Consider the following 18,462-nt stretch of genomic DNA (forward strand, 5'->3'; position numbering starts at 1 on the left):
GTTTTAGTATCAGAGCGGAGATGTGGCTATCTTTTGCGAGGATAATGGGATGTTTAGAATCCTCTGACATTGCTGCTTTACTCAATCTCCCTCCTACTCTGAGCAAACCGTTTTCCAGAATGGGGTCCAGCTTGTAAATAGAACTGTCTTTCTTCACGTTACTCTTCCCAGATTTCAATAAAGCAAGTTCCTGTGGGAATCTTTGCTCTTGAGTGAAGTGGATGATGGCTGTCTCAGCTTTTGACAGATCGTCTGGTGTTAGAGTTTGGTTTCTTTGTGCAGCTTTAATGTGCATTATATCCTGATCTATTTCGTTATCACTTAATAGCTTTCTCTTTTGACTCATCTCCAGTAGAGTCCTCTTTATTTTCAGTATCCAGGCAACTGACCTCTTCAACCGTTTCCAGTCAGAGAAGTAGGTGATCAGTTGGTGAGTAGCACTTGGAGTATCAACAATAACTACATTGGTGCTGAGCTCCTTTTTTACCTCAGGGTCCTCCACTGCAATCCCATACTCCAACATATCAGCTGGCCACTCTTCTTCTTGTTTCTTCAGAAACTCAGGGCCTTCTATCCATCCTTTGTGAGTCAGTAACTCATCCACTTTAATTCCTCTTGAGGCTTTGTCTGCAGGATTTTGAGTGCTATTAATGTACCGCCATTGTGTGACTTCAGATGTTTTGCGAATGGCAGAAATCCTGTTTGCTACAAAAGTATGAAATCTCTTGTCCTCATTTTTGATGTACTTCAAAACGGACGTGCTATCAGTCCAGAAGCAAGACTTCACCAGTTGAAGCTGTATTTCTGCTTTAATCATCGTGTCCACACGGACCGCAAGAGCAGCTGCAGTGAGTTCTAGACGTGGAATGGTCACTTGCTTTAGGGGAGCAACTCTGGCCTTGCCAAGTATGAAAGACACATGGGATTTGTTATGGCTGTTCCATACTTTCAGATAGGTGACAGTGCCATATCCGTTTTCACTGGCATCAGAGAAGTGGTGCAATTGACCATAGATGGATTCTCCAAACTCTATCGGCTTGAGGCACCTTTCAACCTTGAACTCCATCACTCTTTCTAAATCTCTCAGCCATTTGGTCCACTGCTGTTTGAGAGTGGGGTGAATGTCATCATCCCAACCATAGTTCAGTCTACACATGTCTTGTAGTATGAACTTGGCTGGGAGAGTGAGCGGAGCGAGAAATCCTAAAGGATCATAGATTGAACTGACCATCGATAGAATCCCACGTCGAGTATGTGGCTGTTTCTTGAGTGCCAGTTTGAACTTGAAGGTGTCTGTCTCCACACACCACTGAAGTCCAAGAGCCCTTTCCAGCGGCAGTTGGTCTCTGTCCAAATCCAATTCATGCAAATTTTTAGATCGATCTTCCTCAGGAATGGATAGCAGCACTTCACGATTGTTGCTTATCCACTTTGTCAAATGGAAGCCTCCTTTCTGACAAATGTCAGTCAAATCTTTGACCATTTTAACGGCCTCCTCTTCGGATGGCATCCTTTTGAGGCAATCATCCATGTAGAAATTTCGCTTGACTGTGTCGAGTACATCGGGAGTGAAACTGTTGTGATTGTCCTCTGCAGTCTTTCGGAGGGCATAACAAGCGCAACTAGGGGAGGACACTGCCCCAAATAGATGCACTGTCATCCTATATTCTACCAGTTCTTGGGATACATTGCCTTCAGGCCACCATAAGAACCTTAGAAAATCTCTGTCTTCCTGTGCCACATTGACTTGATAAAACATTGCTTTAACGTCGGTCATCAAGGCTACAGGTTCTTGCCGGAATCTGGTGAGGACTCCTAACAAGCTGCTGGTGAGATAAGGGCCTTGTAGAAGCTCCTTGTTGAGAGATTTTCCTCTGTACTCTGCGCCACAATCAAATACCACACGCAGAGTTCCTTTTTTGGGGTGGTACACCCCATGGTGTGGAATGTACCACACCTTCCCATCTGAACGGTTGACTAGTTCTTCAGGAACACGTTCTGCATAACCTTTACTGATTACATCATTGAGAAAGGTTGTATATTCTCTGTGATATCTTTCATCTTTCCCAAACCTCCTTTTCAGACCAAGTATGCGTTGCCTAGCAACGCACTGATTGTTGGGAAGAGACACATCATCCTTCCTTTTAAAGGGTAGTTCCAAAGTGTAGTGTCCATCTTGAAGCTTGCACGAATCAGTCATGACCTTCATGAACTTCATGTCATCTCTAGACATTTCTTCTTTGTCTTCTGATGACCTGTCATTAAAATCATGGTTATATTGATTGTGCAGCAACTCTTCCAGCTTTGTTATGGAGATCCTGTTGACAGTAGTAGTGGAGCAGCCAATCTTACTCCTCTTCTCACTGTAGTCAGGAAGGCCATTAATGACCCACCCCAATAGGGTCTTAACAGCATACGGTCCATTTCCATGACTGTTGACCACTTCCCAGGGTTCAAGCAGTTTAGATGCATTGGTCCCAATCAATAGTTCTACATCGGCTTGAATACGAGGAAGAGTGATACCATCCAAGTATGGCCATTTAGCCAACTCCTCTTCATTAATGAGGTTACTTGTCGTTACAGGCATCCTTTTTTGGGTGTAGACCTTGGGAAGGTCGTAGAACTGTTGCCCAGTGAGGTTTGAAATCTCTAAGTCTGTCAGCATGTAACTGGAAACTGATGTTTTTGGGCCCATGGTTAGGAGACTGATTTTAGTTTTTATTCCATTCAAATTGAGCTTTGTCATCAAGCTTTCAGAACAAAATGTATCTGTACTGCCCGGATCCAGGAATGCATAGGTTTGTATGACTGTGTGTCCTTTGCTGGACTTTATCTGTACAGGGAGAATTGACAGAATTCCATTTCCAGCCCCTGTTTGTCCGTATGTTTGCAGAGATACTTGTGCATTGCTCACAGATAGTCCCCTTGCCTTATTTTGGTTTGGAATTATGTTGCTTGCTCTTTCCTTCTGATCAACATGAAGCAGACTTGGATGGTTTTGCTTACATATCTTGCAGGTCAAGCGCTTATCACAATCCCTGCTAAGATGTCCAACATGAAGACACCCAAAACAGATTCCTTTATGTCTTATGAAAGTTATCTTCTCTCTGTGGGTCTTTTCCTCCAACTGAGGACACTGGTCAAGAGCATGATTTTTAAAGCAGCAAACACAGGCGTTTGTGGTACGAGCAGGTACACTTTGCTTTGGAACAGGTTTAAATGTGGTTTGATCTTCCGCATCAGGGGTTTCATTATTAATGGTCGTGGCAAAAATGTTACCTTTGAATTTGGGTTGACCTTGTGATTTCATTCCTTTTACAGGTTTACTTCCTGTACTCTGTGGTGCATTCTGGATGTCTCCAAAGACTGGGTCAGAGACAATTTTCACCTGTCGCTCAATGAATGCTACAATGTCTGAGAACTGAGGTCTGCGATGGTGGTTTTCTAATATGTTGCATGCAGAGACTCTCCAGCTTTCTCGCAGTCTGTACGGCAGCTTGGAGATCACAGTTTTCATGTGAGCGGACATATTAAGTTCCTGCATATACTGCACGTTTTCCATGGCAGTGCAACATTCTCGAAGGTACAGTGAGTAGGCTTGCAGAGCTCGTACATCTTCAGACTTCACCACAGGCCAGTTGAACACTTTCTCCATGTAAGCTGCTGTTATCTGGTATTGGTCACCGAAGTGTTTTTCCAACAAATACTTTGCCATCTCATAGCCTCTATCTGGGGGCATGTGTTGACAGCTACGCACCAGTTCTTTAGGTTGACCCCTAGTGTACATTTCCAGATAGTACAAACAGTCTCCTTTGTTGCTTGCGTTTTTCTCAATACATTGCACAAATGCTCTGACAAAGGTTCTGTACCGTAATGGATCACCATCAAAATAGGGAATCTCCCTTGGTGGGAGTAGATGAGAAGTTTGCAACGACATTTGCAATGTTGCAATCTCATTTTGCCTGTGCAATAAATCAATTACAGTAGGGTTGCCATTGGTTGGAGGGGAAATGTTAGTTTGCTGTACAGGGGGGTCCATGTGGGTTGTAGGGCTGTGGTCCTGCACTGTATTCCAAGAGACCTGCTGCTGTTTTGGTAAAGAAGGTGGTGGTTGCAGTTGTACCTGTATGGGTTTAGGGTGTGAAAGCATGGACTGTTGCTCTTGCCAAAAGGTGGGTGGTTGAATGGGAAGTGGTGTCCTATATTGTAGTTGCCATGCTGTTATTTGTTGTTGCTCAGATGGATGGTGTATAGACTGTTTTGGAGGTGGTGGTGAAGCTTGGCTTGATTGCTGCTGTGTGAGGGGTTGATAGTCCTTAGCCTGGGGGTTGAGAGTGACTGGTGGTTCCTTGGTTCTCTGTAAGTAGGAGCTCATGCCATCAGATGCTGTATGGGAGGAAGCATGAAAGCTGGGAGCTTTTAAAACTGCTAATTTCACATCAGCAGCTGCCAATTGAACATCCAGATCCATCCTTTCCTTTTTCTTTCTGATTCTTTCCTCCTCTCTTTTGATCTGTTCTTCCTCCTCTTCCAATGCATGTTTTTCCTTTAGAGCTGCAGAGCGGACAGCGAGGGCAGCCCTTTCGGCCTCTGCCTGTCTGCGAGCTGAGGAGGTGCTTGACCGACTAGAACCAGAGTGTGTGTGACTCCCATGTGATTTGTGACTTATAACATTAGAAATGCTGTCAGTTGGATTAATTTCGTTTTCCAAATCCTCAATATTTTCCAGGGTTGGTGTTCTCATCCAGGTGTTAACATGCTCAATAAATTCATGTACATTGATCAATTTGGCTTTGTACCATATGTCGTTTTTGATTTGGTCCTCTGTAGGTAGAATTGGTAGGAGGCATTGGTGTGCACTTGCAGCTTCCTTTACAACATTGAGATATTTGGTGAAAGACGATTGCACTTCCATTTTGTCCTCTCCAATTTCCATCCTCTCCATGATTTGTTTCTGCATTTTGCTTGCCTTGTTTAATTTGGATCTTCTCTCCTTCTGAAGTGTTTCAATTCTCATCAGTAGAGCTTTTGGTGTCATTTTCACTGTGCGTTTTTTTACAGCTGATGTTTGATTTGTGTCCACCTGATTTTCCATGTCTGCAGGCTGTGACTGATTTTCAGTCATTTCTGACAATTCAGCCTGTGAGGGTTCCATTTGACCTTTAATTGTGTCACCAATTGAATGTGTTAACTTTAACTCCTCCATTAACGCATGATCATGTATTTCCAAAGCATCATGTTTGCCTTTTCCAGGATCCATGATTATACACAACCCACAAATTCAAAATCAAATCAAATATATGGAAACCTTGTTAATGTCAGTCAAAACACCAAAAATCAAAACCCGCAATTATTAATTTGCATTTGTTCAAATCAAACCTCACCCACGAACGGGCTTGCACGAGGAATCATAAAACACCACCTTGTAATTGAAATGTACCCACGAACGGGTTGCAATCATGCACAAAACATCATAGAAAATACCCACTAACGCAGGGGTGGGCAATTAATTTTTACCGGGGGCCGCATGAGCTACCCGAGCACTGCTGGAGGGCCACATCGACAATATTTCAATTAAATTTTGCTCAATATTATTTTTGATATATACCGTAAGATAAACAATAATAATAATAATAATAATAATAATAATAATAATAATAGTAATACTTCAACATAGTGTGTGTAACAGCATTCCATGACTAATATATATAAATTAACATTAATAATAAATGACAGTAAAATAAGCACACGTATGACTGAGGAGTCATAGTGTAACTTTGTGTGGTGTTTGAGTTGTCCGACTTTTTGTGTGGCCTTAAACGCACCAGTGGTTTAGTGCTATGCGTGTTGGTGACAGATGACAAGTTGGTTTTGGCCTGGTTTGTACGGCAGAAAATGACTAGTTTTTCCAGATAGAATTGTTTTACTCATGTTTTTGGTGTGGTTATGTCCGAATATAAACAGTTTTGTTCAATAAAGTGATGGATATAATTCCTGTCCTCGAAGCATCTCGATAGACGTTACAATAATTGAACGGTGTTCAATTGAACGGTGTTGACGAACACCGTTAGGGCCGCTTGTTGTCACTGTCACTCAAAGTTGCATTGCAAAATTCCATAGAATAAATATGTTTATTTTGTTTAGAATTCAGATGGGATTTGATTTGGTGCGCGGCATATACTTGCTGCGCGCAGCGGACGCTTGATCAGCACGGCGTCCTCCGTCTGCCTGTCGCTGCGTTGCTCCTGGCTCCAAACGACGATCCCGTCCGCTCTTCTCCTGGTCCAAAGGAGGCGAAACAGCCCGGCCTGTGGCTAAACACCGCCCCAGTGTGCGCTCCAGGTGCACACACTGCGCGCTGCTTGCAGTCTATTTACTTCCTGTTCCTAATGAAGTGTCCACTGTGTGTCTTACTGACATTGAAACTTAAGTCCTTTTCCAAAACGAAAGAAGACTAAAGTTTTCGACTTAATGTACAGCCCTTACCTTTGGGCTGGTACCGAGGGCGACTGTGTTGACCAGTTTGACGCGTGTAATTGATAGAATGTCCAGTACTGTAGAACTGTGTTTGGATATGACAATCCGTTTATTCCAGCTATCTAAATTAAATCAAATGTAAGTTATATAACATAAAGTATGCTAACTTTGAATGGCGCATTGTCACGGCAAGACACGACACGTCACGTCACAAACACGAACACGGTCGAAAACTGTTTGTCCTCCAATCGCCCTGCCCGAGCTCACACCTGAACCTAATTTATGGAGGCTACCATGGTAACCGCACCATAGCAACAGTCCCCTCCCCCGTCAATACTTCCTGGTTCTTAACAGGAAGTGAGTGTAGCAGTCTGCCAAAAAAGGAAATTAAACATGCTGAACCCAACAATCAATTTAGAGAAAATAAAATAAAAACAATATAAACAAATAAGGAATTTTGGCTCCAACATTCATAAATGTAAGTTTCTCAACACCGGACCTGTTTTTTGTGCCTTTTAAAAAGAATTAGAACTCTCCAACAACCAAAAAGCTGTGAAAACAATGATGCTGTGTTCCAAATTTAAGTTTTTTACTGAAATTGAGTGAGCTTTGCACTTTGTTTGTTTGTTTTAAATATATATTTTGCATTCTATTTTAGTTACTTTTAATTTACAACCCCCCCCCCCCCCTGTACTGTTTTTGTACTTACTTTGATTATTATTTCTCAACTGTTTGTAAATGTTGAAATTTATAAATAAAAGTTTACAAAATAAAAAAATAAAAAATATACATGATATAACATCCATGTACACCAGGGGTGTCCAAAGTGCGGCCCGGGGGCCATTTGCGGCCCGCAGCTAATTGTTTACCGGCCCGCCACACATTCTGCAAAAATTGCAAAATTCATAATATTGCAAAAATTAAAAAAAAGTGGAATGAGGGGAAATCTAACAAGAAAAAGTTGCAATGTTGACACAAAGCTGCCATGCAGGCTGTTTTTTTTTTCTTTTGTCTTTGTTTCTTTTTCTTTTTTTTGCCACTGCTAAAAAATTTAAAAAAAAGACTAAAAATCTATGTTATAAGGAATTATTACTTAAAAAGTATAACTTTAAAATGCTTTATGTGGAAAAAATATTGCATATATTGTGTGGTTGCCATATAAAAACATCAAAGTTTTATTTGACAAAAGAGCATAAAACAAACAAAATAATAGTTCAAACGTAAAATCGACAGATATATCTGAAGTTGATCTCGTAATTTAAGTGTTAAAAGTTTTTAAAAAAACTAATAAAAATGTATCACTTTATGAGTGGGGGACCTTTTGGATCCCAAATATATTTAGTAGGATTTTATTAAATTTTTCACTGTGATTACTCAAAAATATTAAAGACTTAAAATCAATGGTGTCCTGCATTATTTAACTTTTAAGGCTCTAATTACTAAATACTGCATATTTCAGTTTTACTATAAAAAGCAAAGTTGTCTTTGACAGAAAACCTTTTTTTTTTTTTTACTTTATATCAACCTCAAGTTGATATAGTGAAGTGAAGTGAATTACATTTATATAGCGCTTTTTCTCAAGTGACTCAAAGCGCTTTACATAGTGAAACCCAATATCTAAGTTACATTCAAACCAGTGTGGGTGGCACTGGGAGCAGGTGGGTAAAGTGTCTTGCCCAAGGACACAACGGCAGTGACTAGGATGGCGGAAGCGGGGATCGAACCTGCAACCCTCAAGTTGCTGGCATGGCCGCTCTACCAACCGAGCTATATATATATATATATATATATAGAGATTTACTGTAAGCGTTAAATAATAATAAAAAATAATAATTTGACTTATTTTTAACAGTTTAATGACTGAGACCCTTTATAGACCCTGGGAGCCCTAAAGGTTAAAAAAAAAAAAAAAATCCATATATTTTGTTAAGGTTTGAAAATGAAAAATATCAAAATGGCCCCCGCATGCTTAAATTTTTCCGTGTACGGCCCTCAGTGGAAAAAGTTTGGACACCCCTGATGTACACGATCGCCTCTCGGCGTAATGTAAAATAAAAGCATGTATTTACGGTTTTTAAAAAAAAGAAGAAAAGTCAAAGTAGTCCGACATGTTGTGTTTTGCCGCATCCGTGCTGACCTCGTTGAACTCGCCGCGTGGGTGAACGCTGGCTGCACGCTCTGCTTAGTCAGCAGCATCGAGAAGAGGATTTATTTCATGACGGCTGCGCTTTTTATGGCGTTATAGAGTCGAGAAGCCACACTCATTTCATCATGGGCTGACCGCGGCCTGGAAAAGGACGAAAGTCACGCAGACTCTAAAAACTCGTGACATGTTGATTCATGTGCAAAAAAAAATAAAAGTATGAAACTTTTTGTTGTTGTCACGTTGTTTGTATTTTCACTTCAGCAATAAAAATGTGCAGATTACACGTTTGACGAACTATACGACTTCTTGGTGCATAAATAGGCCTTCTTACGAGCTGCACTAACCTGCGGTTCTGACCTGCGCCACGGCGCCCTCGTGTGGTTAAAACGGGAAGTTTCTGCTCCTCACCGCTGCTGCTGGTTGGATTGATTGAAACTTTTTTTAGTAGATTGCTGTCAGGTTCAAACCCTGATGACATCTATTAAACAAGACAAGAAGCAAGGAATCATGCAGAGACAGAGTTCAATCTAGCTCAATGAGGAGAGACGTTTTGGGCTGTACTCTAGTTACAGAACCAACCTACGCTCTAAAGTCCCGCCCATGTGCTCCTCTAGTTATTTGGGAGGTCCCTGGTTACGTCACTGAGGCCCCCCTCTAAAAGGAGTGGCCACACATTTCATGCAAAGCAGCTTCCAGTGCACACAATACGTGACGGAATGTGCTGGGGGCCAGGGCACACGCTTCTCCCAGGGTCAGGGCACATGCTCCTCCCAGGGTCAGGGCACACGCTCCTCCCAGGGCCAGGGCACACGCTCCTGCCAAGGCCGGCGGCAGCCAGCGTGAGGAATAAGTAGAGGTTGGATATAGCAAGAGGTCGTTAAGTGGGAAAGACAAACAGATGCTGGGCCCAGTTTACTCAGGGAGGGGGTAAGGGAGGGAGGGGGGGTCCTCACCACACGCTCTCCCTTTTCTCCGCGCACACTCGGATGTGTTTTTAGGTCAACGTCATTCATTTGAACAAGTAGCGTGGATGAAAGCTTCAATCCAAACAAACTGGCCTCCCAGCAGGATCTGCATTTGGTCTTATCGACATTTTATTTTGAAAACCTGTTTTATTTGAGGTGTGAAACACAGCAAAGCAACAATTCACATTCATTTTAGTTGGGGTATAAAAAATATACAATAAAACGGTTTTCTTCATTTCTCGGATTAAAACCAATTATAAAGACAAGTTTTTTTTATTTATTAAACTGCAACAATAAACGTGTGTGTCTGTACTTTATTTTGATTTGAAATGTAATCACAGTACAAATTTGTTGGACGCTTTTAGAAATTATTTTTTTAAATTGAATAACCAAGAATGTGGTTGAAGGTTGAAAGAGGTCCACAGTCTTAATATTTCTTTGTTTATTTTTGTTTTACAGCTAAAATTCTACTCAAAAATACTCTAAAAGACAAAAGTGCACTGCTGTTTTAAGGACATGGTGGATATTAAACACAATTCAAAGATCCTCTATACAACAGGAATGCACAGCTGTTTTAAAGGACTTACTGTATATAGTGTATAATAAACACTACTCGAAGATCCTTTATATAACAGGAGTTCACTGCTGTTTTTAAGAATCTACTGAAAAAGCACTAATCAAAGATCCTCTATATAACAGGAGTGCACTGCAGTTTTTAAGGACGTAGTGGATATTAAACAACTCAAAGATCCTCTATATAACAGGAGTGCACTGCTGTTTTTAAGGACATGGTGGATATTAGACAACTCAAAGATCCTCTATATAACAGGAGTGCACTGCTGTTTTTAAGAACTTACTGAAAAAGCCCTAATCAAAGATCCTCTATATTGCAGGAGTGCACTGCGTTTTTTAAGGACATATATAGTGTATAAGAAACACTACTCAAAGATCCTTTATATAACAGGAGTGCACTGCTGTTTTTAAGAACCTACTGAAAAAGCACTAATCAAAGATCCTCTATATTGCAGGAGTGCACTGCTGTTTTTAAGGACAGTGGATATTAAACACAACTCAAAGATCCTCTATATACCAGGAGTGCATTGCTGTCTTTAAGAACACAGTGGATATTAAACACAACACAAAGATCCTCTATACAACAGGAGTGCACTGCTGTTTTTAAGGACATATATAGTGTATAAGAAACACTACTCAAAGATCCTTTATATAACAGGAGGTCACTGCTGTTTTTAAGAACCTACTGAAAAAGCACTAATCAAAGATCCTCTATGTACCAGGAGTGCACTGCTGTTTTTAAGAACCTACTGAAAAAGCACTAATCAAAGATCCTATACATAACATGAGTGCATTGCTGTCTTTAAGGACATGGTGGATATTAAACAACTCAAAGATCCTCTATACAACAGGAGTGCACTGCTGTTTTAAGGACATATATAGTGTATAAGAAACACTACTCAAATATCCTTTATACAACAGGAGTTCACTGCTGTTTTTAAGAAGCTACTGAAAAAGTACTAATCAAAGATCCTCTATATACCAGCAGTGCACTGCTGTTTTTAAGGACATGGTGGATATTAAACAACTCAAAGATCCTCTACACAACAGGAGTGCACTGCTGTTTTTAAGGACATATATAGTGTATAAGAAACACTACTCAAAGATCCTATACATAACAGGAGTGCATTGCTGTTTTTAAGGACATATATAGTGTATAAGAAACACTACTCAAAGATCCTATACATAACAGGAGTGCATTGCTGTCTTTAAGGACATATATAGTGTATAGGAACCACCACTCAAATATTCTCTATATGGAGTTCACTGCTGTTTTTAAGGACATAATCTCAAAACGCTACACAAAGATCCTCTATTAAATATTGGTGCTGTTTCTTTAATGAAAACCTTCAACAAAAACATTAGTCAAATATGGTCAGTTGGAGTTGGACATCACAGCTCCAGTTCGTGCTAGTCAAAGATCCTGACAGGAGTGCTCTGCTGTTTTCAAGGACCCTCTGCAAAAATACTCAAAGATCCTCTATAGCACAGGAGTGCAGTGTTGTTTTTAAGGAACTTGCTTCAAAAATACAACTCAAAGATCTTTTATATTACAGGAGTGCTCTGCTTTTTTCAAGGACCTGCCACAAAAAATACTACTCAAAGATCCTCTATATGACAGGAGGGGTCTGCTGTTTTTAGGGACTTCCTGCAAAAACACTACTCGGAGATCCTCTATATGACAGGAGTGCAGTCCTGTTTTTAAGGAAGCTGCTACAAAAATATCACTCAAAGATCCTCTATATAGCAAAATAAGTTGACCAGAGGGGGAGCACTTTTAAAAGCTACACAGTCAATTTGAAAAAAAAAAAGCTTATTGTGAAAAATTAGTTGGAATTTCACAAGAAAAAGGTCACAATTTCACAAGAAAAACTTTGAATTTTGGCAGTATTATAATAAAAGTCCTCATTTTACTCAACGCAAGTCAAAATTTTACAAGAAAAACTGAACATTTGTGCGATATTATGAAAGAAGTTGGAATTTTACTCGATAACAGTCGCAATTTTACAAGAAAAGCTTCAAATTTTGGCAATTTTATGAAAAGAGTCGTAATTTTACTCGACAAAAGTCACAGTTTTATAAGAAAACTAAATTTTTTTTGGCAATATTATAATAATAATCGGAATTTTACTTGGGGAAATTATGACAAAAGTCAAAATTTTACTCAAAAAATGTCACCGTTTTACAAGAACACCAAAATAATTGGGCAATATTGTGATAAAAGTAATAATCTTGCATTAAAAAGTAATAATTTTACATAAAAAAAGTAATACTTTTACGAGAAAATTTTGCAATATTACAGAAACAGAAAGAATATTTCAATTTTATAAGAAAAAAGTCGACACATTGTAAGAATAAGACTGCTTTTAGTTCATTTATTTGTATTTTTTGTTTGTAATTGGTTTTTAATCTTCATTATTTACTTCAAGTTATGACAGTATGTCTCTATATACATATTTATTTAAATTAATTTTGTCCAAAGGGGGGCGCATTTCAATTTCTTACACACACTTATTTCATAAGTTGACCAGAGGGGGAGCACTTTTAAAAGCTACACACAGTCAATTTGAAAAAAAAAAACTTATTGTGAAAAATTAGTTGGAATTTCACAAGAAAAAGGTCACAATTTCACAAGAAAAACTTTGAATTTTGGCAGTATTATAATAAAAGTCCTCATTTTACTCAACGCAAGTCAAAATTTTACAAGAAAAACTGAACATTTGTGCAATATTATGATAAACGTTGGAATTTTACTCAATAACAGTCGCAATTTTACAAGAAAAGCTTAAAATTTTGGCAATTTTATGAAAATTGTCGTAATTTTACTCGACAAAAGTCACAGTTTTATAAGAAAACTAAACATTTTTTGGCAATATTATAATAATAATCGGAATTTTACTTGGGGAAATTATGACAAAAGTCAAAATTTTACTCAAAAAACGTCGCCGTTTTACAAGAACACCAAAATAATTGGGCAATATTGTGATAAAAGTAATAATCTTGCATTAAAAAGTAATCATTTTACATAAAAAAAGTAATACTTTTACGAGAAAATTTTGCAATATTACAGAAACAGAAAAAATATTTCAATTTTATAAGAAAAAAGTCGACACATTGTAAGAATAAGACTGCTTTTAGTTTATTTATTTGTATTTTTTGTTTGTAATTGGTTTTTAATCTTCATTATTTACTTCAAGTTATGACAGTATGTCTCTATATACATATTTATTTAAATTAATTTTGTCCAAAGGGGGGCGCATTTCAATTTCTTACACACACTTGTTATTTCATATGTTGACCAGAGGGGGAGCACTTTTAAAAGCTACACACAGTCAATTTGAAAAAAAAAAGCTTATTGTGAAAAATTAGTTGGAATTTCACAAGAAAAAGGTCACAATTTCACAAGAAAAACTTTAAATTTTGGCAGTATTATAATAAAAGTCCTAATTTTACTCAACGCAAGTCAAAATTTTACAAGAAAAACTGAACATTTGTGCAATATTATGATAAACGTTGGAATTTTACTCAATAACAGTCGCAATTTTACAAGAAAAGCTTAAAATTTCGGCAATTTTATGAAAATTGTCGTAATTTTACTCAACAAAAGTCACAGTTTTATAAGAAAACTAAAAATTTTTTGGCAATATTATAATAATAATCGGAATTTTACTTGGGGAAATTATGACAAAAGTCAAAATTTTACTCAAAAAATGTCACCGTTTTACAAGAACACCAAAATAATTGGGCAATATTGTGATAAAAGTCAGAATTTTGCATTAAAAAGTAATAATTTTACAAAAAAAAGTAATAATTTTACGAGAAAATAATGCAATATTTCAGAAACAGAAAGAATATTCCCAATTTTATAAGAAAAAAGTCGACACATTGTAAGAATAAGACTGCTTTTAGTTCATTTATTTGTATTTCTTGTTTGTAATTGTTTTTTAATCTTCATTATTTACTAAGTTATTACAGTATGTCTCTATATACATATTTTTAAAAAATTTGGCCAAAGGAGGCACATTTCAATTTCTTACACACACTTGTTATTTCATATGTTGACGAGAGGGGGAGCACTTTTAAAACCGACACAGTCAATTTGAAAAATCCCTCCTTTTTGGGACCACCCTCATTTTGATGGATTTCCATAGTGTATTAGTTCATCCTATGGTCACATATGGGTTGTCTTACGTCAGAACCGGAAGTGGTAAAATCACTGGGGGTTTTTGGGGGGGATTAATAGGGAAGTCCTTCTTTAGCTGCCGTCTTGTTTGATCATATATTGCTGCCTTTGCACCTGTCAATGTTTACTTTTGTATGTACATTAAATCAACAAAACAATCCTGACTTTGGAGCAATGTTCACGGACTCTAGTTTTTGACTCTCTATTAGATGCAATGTTATTAATAATAATAATAATAATAATAATAATGGATTCGATTTTATATTGCGCTTTTCTATTGTTAGATACTCAAAGCGCTCACAGAGAAGTGGGAACCCATCATTCATTCACACCTGGTGGTGGTAAGCTACATTTGTAGCCACAGCTGCCCTTATTGGGACCATGATTTGCCATCACTTGTTCACACCTCCTCATATGGAAGCTACTTTTCCTTCTTCGTGTCTCAAGGATAGAAATACACGTACACACACACGCACACACACACACGCACACGCGCACACACACACGCACACACACACACACACACACACACACACACACACACACAGAGTAAAACCGCTGGCATACCAGAGTCTATATTTAAAAATGAAGCCTGTGGATGTTTTTCTTTTATTTCCACTTTCTCGCCAACATTGGCCAGAAGCGAGGAAAAATGACGAGTGGACACTTTTAGAGAATAATGAATAAAAAAAAACATAAAAAGGAGGACGACAAATATCGCCCCGCCCACGTCTGTCCTCCCGCCACAAACGCCAGAAGGAGGCGGGGCCAGGTCTTAAAATGGAAGCTGTGTGGAAAGCGTTCACATCCTGTTTACGCCGGGCGGGCAGACTTGGGGGACCACAGGGCGCTGGCAGCCAGGGAGGACCCGGGCTGGGACACGGCTCCTCTTTCTTCATCTCGCCAAGGTCCGGGGCAAAACGGCACGGGCGAGAGCAGATGTATTTACAGGAAGTTGATGCGGGGGATGGTCCCCGTCAGCGACACTTGCAGGTTTTCACCACCATGTTGGAGAGCTGCTCCACGCGGGGCGAGCGGCCGATGAAGTACATGATGGTGAGGGGCTCCAGGTCCTGGGGGACGCAGCAAGGCGAGGCCGAGGCTTCCGGGTTGAGTTTGTTGTACAGCGGCAGAATCTTGAAACAACAAAAGCATATTTCAGCTTTTTTTCATGTCAGCTTGGCCACAGGCGTCTATTTTTTTCCTCCTCCGAGGTCATTCCAGTGGAACTCCTGCTTGTTTGACCACACTCACGGCTTCTTGTCATAGCTGGTGTCCTCCCAAGGGACTTTAGAGTAGTCAGTGTTTGCCTTAAAGCTACCTTGAAGTGATGCCACACACAATGTGACTATTGTCCAAACAACAGAGCAAGTCAACCTTTGGCAACGATTCCACTCATAATCATTTCTTGATTCAACATAAATACTTCTTTTCAAACATTTGTTTATTGGAATCTTTCAATCAAACACGTCAAATGTTATTTTTTTCCGCCCACAAAAAGTATACCTAAAATAAAATAAAAACCCACCTTTTTAGCACAGCTTTTATCCAATTTCTCTGCCTTCTTGTTTTTAAATACACTGCTTTTATGCTTGTATTTCTATTTGTATCTATGTTTCTGTTTTATCTAGTGTTTATCATGTTTTCATTTGTATTTTAATTTTCTATTATATATTCAAACTGTCTATTTTTTTTATACTTTGTAGCACTTTGAGAGTGCGTTTCAAGTCAAAAGTTGATTTTCAAGACAAAAAATGATTTTCAAGGTAAAAGTTGATTTTTAAGGTAAAAGTTGATTTTCAAGACAAAACATTATTTTCAAGGTAAAAGTTGATTTTCAAGACAAAACATTATTTTCAAGGTAAAAGTTGATTTTCAAGACAAAACATTATTTTCAAGGTAAAAGTTGATTTTCAAGACAAAAAATAATTTTCAAGGTTAAAGTTGATTTTCAAGACAAAACATTATTTTCAAGGTAAAAGTTGATTTTCAAAAAAAAAAAGATTTTCAAGGTAAAAGTTGATTTTCAAGACAAAAAATGATTTTCAAGGTAAAGGCTAATTTTCATGACAAAAAATGATTTTCAAGAAAATAAAACATTTTCAAGGTAAGAGTTGATTTTCAAGACAAAAAATAATTTTCAAGGTAAAAGTTGATTTTCAAGACAAAAAATTATTTTCAAGGTAAAAGTTGATTTTCAAGACAAAACATTATTTTCAAGGTAGAAGTTGATTTACAAGACAAAAAATTATTTTCAAGGTAAAAGTTGATTTTCAAGACAAAAAATGGTTTTCAAGGTAAAAGTTGATTTTCAAAACAAAAAATTATTTTCAAGGTAAAAGTTGATTTTCAATACAAAACATTATTTTCAAGGTAAAAGTTGATTTTCATGACAAAAAATAATTTTCAAGGAAAAAAATAATTTTCAAGGTAAGAGTTGATTTTCAAGACAAAAAATGATTTTCAAGGTAAAAGTTGATTTTCAAGACAAAAAAATGATTTTCAAGGTAAAAGTTGATTTTCAAGGAAAAAAATGATTTTCAAGGAAAAAAATGATTTTCAAGGTAATAGTTGATTTTTAAGACAAAAAATGATTTTCAAGGTAAAAGTTGATTTCAAAGGTAAAAGTTGATTTTCAAGACAAAAAATTATTTTCAAGGTAACAGTTGATTTTAAAGGTAAAAGTTGATTTTCAAGACAAAAAATTATTTTCAAGGTAACAGTTGATTTTAAAGGTAAAAGTTGATTTTCAAGACAAAAAATTATTTTCACGGTAAAAGTTGATTTTAAAGGTAAAAGTTGATTTTCAAGACAAAAAATTATTTTCAAGGTAAAAGTTGATTTTAAAGGTAAAAGTTGATTTTCAAGACAAAAAATTATTTTTGAAAATCAACTTTTTCCTTGAAAATCAACTTTTTCCTTGAAAATCATTTGTTGTCTTGAAAATCAACTTTTACCTTGAAAATAATTTTTGGTCTTAAAAATCAACTCTTACCTTGAAAATAATTGTTTTCCTTGAAAATAATTTTTTGTCATGAAAATCAACTTTTACCTTGAAAATAATTTTTTTCCATGAAAATCAACTTTTACCTTGAAAATAATATTTTTCCTTGAAAATCAACTTTTACCTTGAATATAATATTTTGTCATGAAAATCAACTTTTACCTTGAAAATCATTTTTTGTCATGGAAATCAACTTTTACCTTGAAAATCATTTTTTGTAAACATGCATCAGTCAAACTGCACTCCTGAGTGACCCCAACGCGGTGCAGCAATACACAAAAGCAGACAAAAGGCTCATCAATTATCTACTTTTCAATTTGAGATCCGCCTCTTTTACATCTTTAAGGAATCCACCCCAGACTTCCGGAAACTTCAGCCTAATTTTCTCCAATTGAAGGGAATAAAGTACATCTCTAATCCAGCGGGTGTGGCAGGGAGGCGCTGCAGCATTCCACTTTAGCACAATGAGTCTCCTAGCCAACAAAGAAGTGAACGCTATCAAGTTCTTTTTGGATTTACTAAGAGGAGATGACAGAGGGGCCTCCAGGGTGTCCAAACTTTTTGACTGGAGGACCGCATTGGGCTAAAAAATTTGCATGAAAAGTAACCATATATATATATATATATATATATATATATATATATATATATATATATATATATATATATATATATATATATATATATATATATATATATATATATATATATATATATATATATATATATATATATACACACACATATATATATACATATATATATATATATATATATATATATATATATATATATATATATATATATATATATATATACACACATATATATATATACATATATATATATATACATACAGTATATATACACACACATATATATATATACATATACATACATACATCCACCCATCCAAATGATGAGAATCAGGTGTCTTAATCACTTGGCCCGGTGTATCAAATCAAGCACTTAGGCATGGAGACTTTCTACAAACATTTGTGAAAGAATGGGCCGCTCTCAGTGATTTCCAGCGTGGAACTGTCACAGGATGCCACTTGTGCAACAAATCCATTCGTGAAATGTCCTCGCTCCTAAATATTCCAAAGTCAACTTT

At 37.2% G+C, this 18,462-nt stretch overlaps 1 protein-coding gene across 1 annotated transcript in view; it reads right to left on the bottom strand.

Annotated features, from left to right (window-relative positions):
* Positions 1-14,930: 14,930 nt before the first annotated feature.
* tgfb5 (transforming growth factor, beta 5) overlaps positions 14,931-18,462 on the bottom strand; it is a 164,213-nt gene continuing 160,681 nt past the window's right edge. Inside the window, exon 7 of the mRNA XM_062044235.1 lies at positions 14,931-15,480. Within this exon, the coding sequence (XP_061900219.1) occupies positions 15,322-15,480 (159 nt within the window). The 3' untranslated portion in view covers positions 14,931-15,321. The remainder of the gene's footprint in view (positions 15,481-18,462) is intronic.

This window comes from Entelurus aequoreus, linkage group LG04 (assembly GCF_033978785.1).
Source record: "Entelurus aequoreus isolate RoL-2023_Sb linkage group LG04, RoL_Eaeq_v1.1, whole genome shotgun sequence".
NCBI classification, from domain to species: Eukaryota; Metazoa; Chordata; class Actinopteri; order Syngnathiformes; family Syngnathidae; genus Entelurus; species Entelurus aequoreus.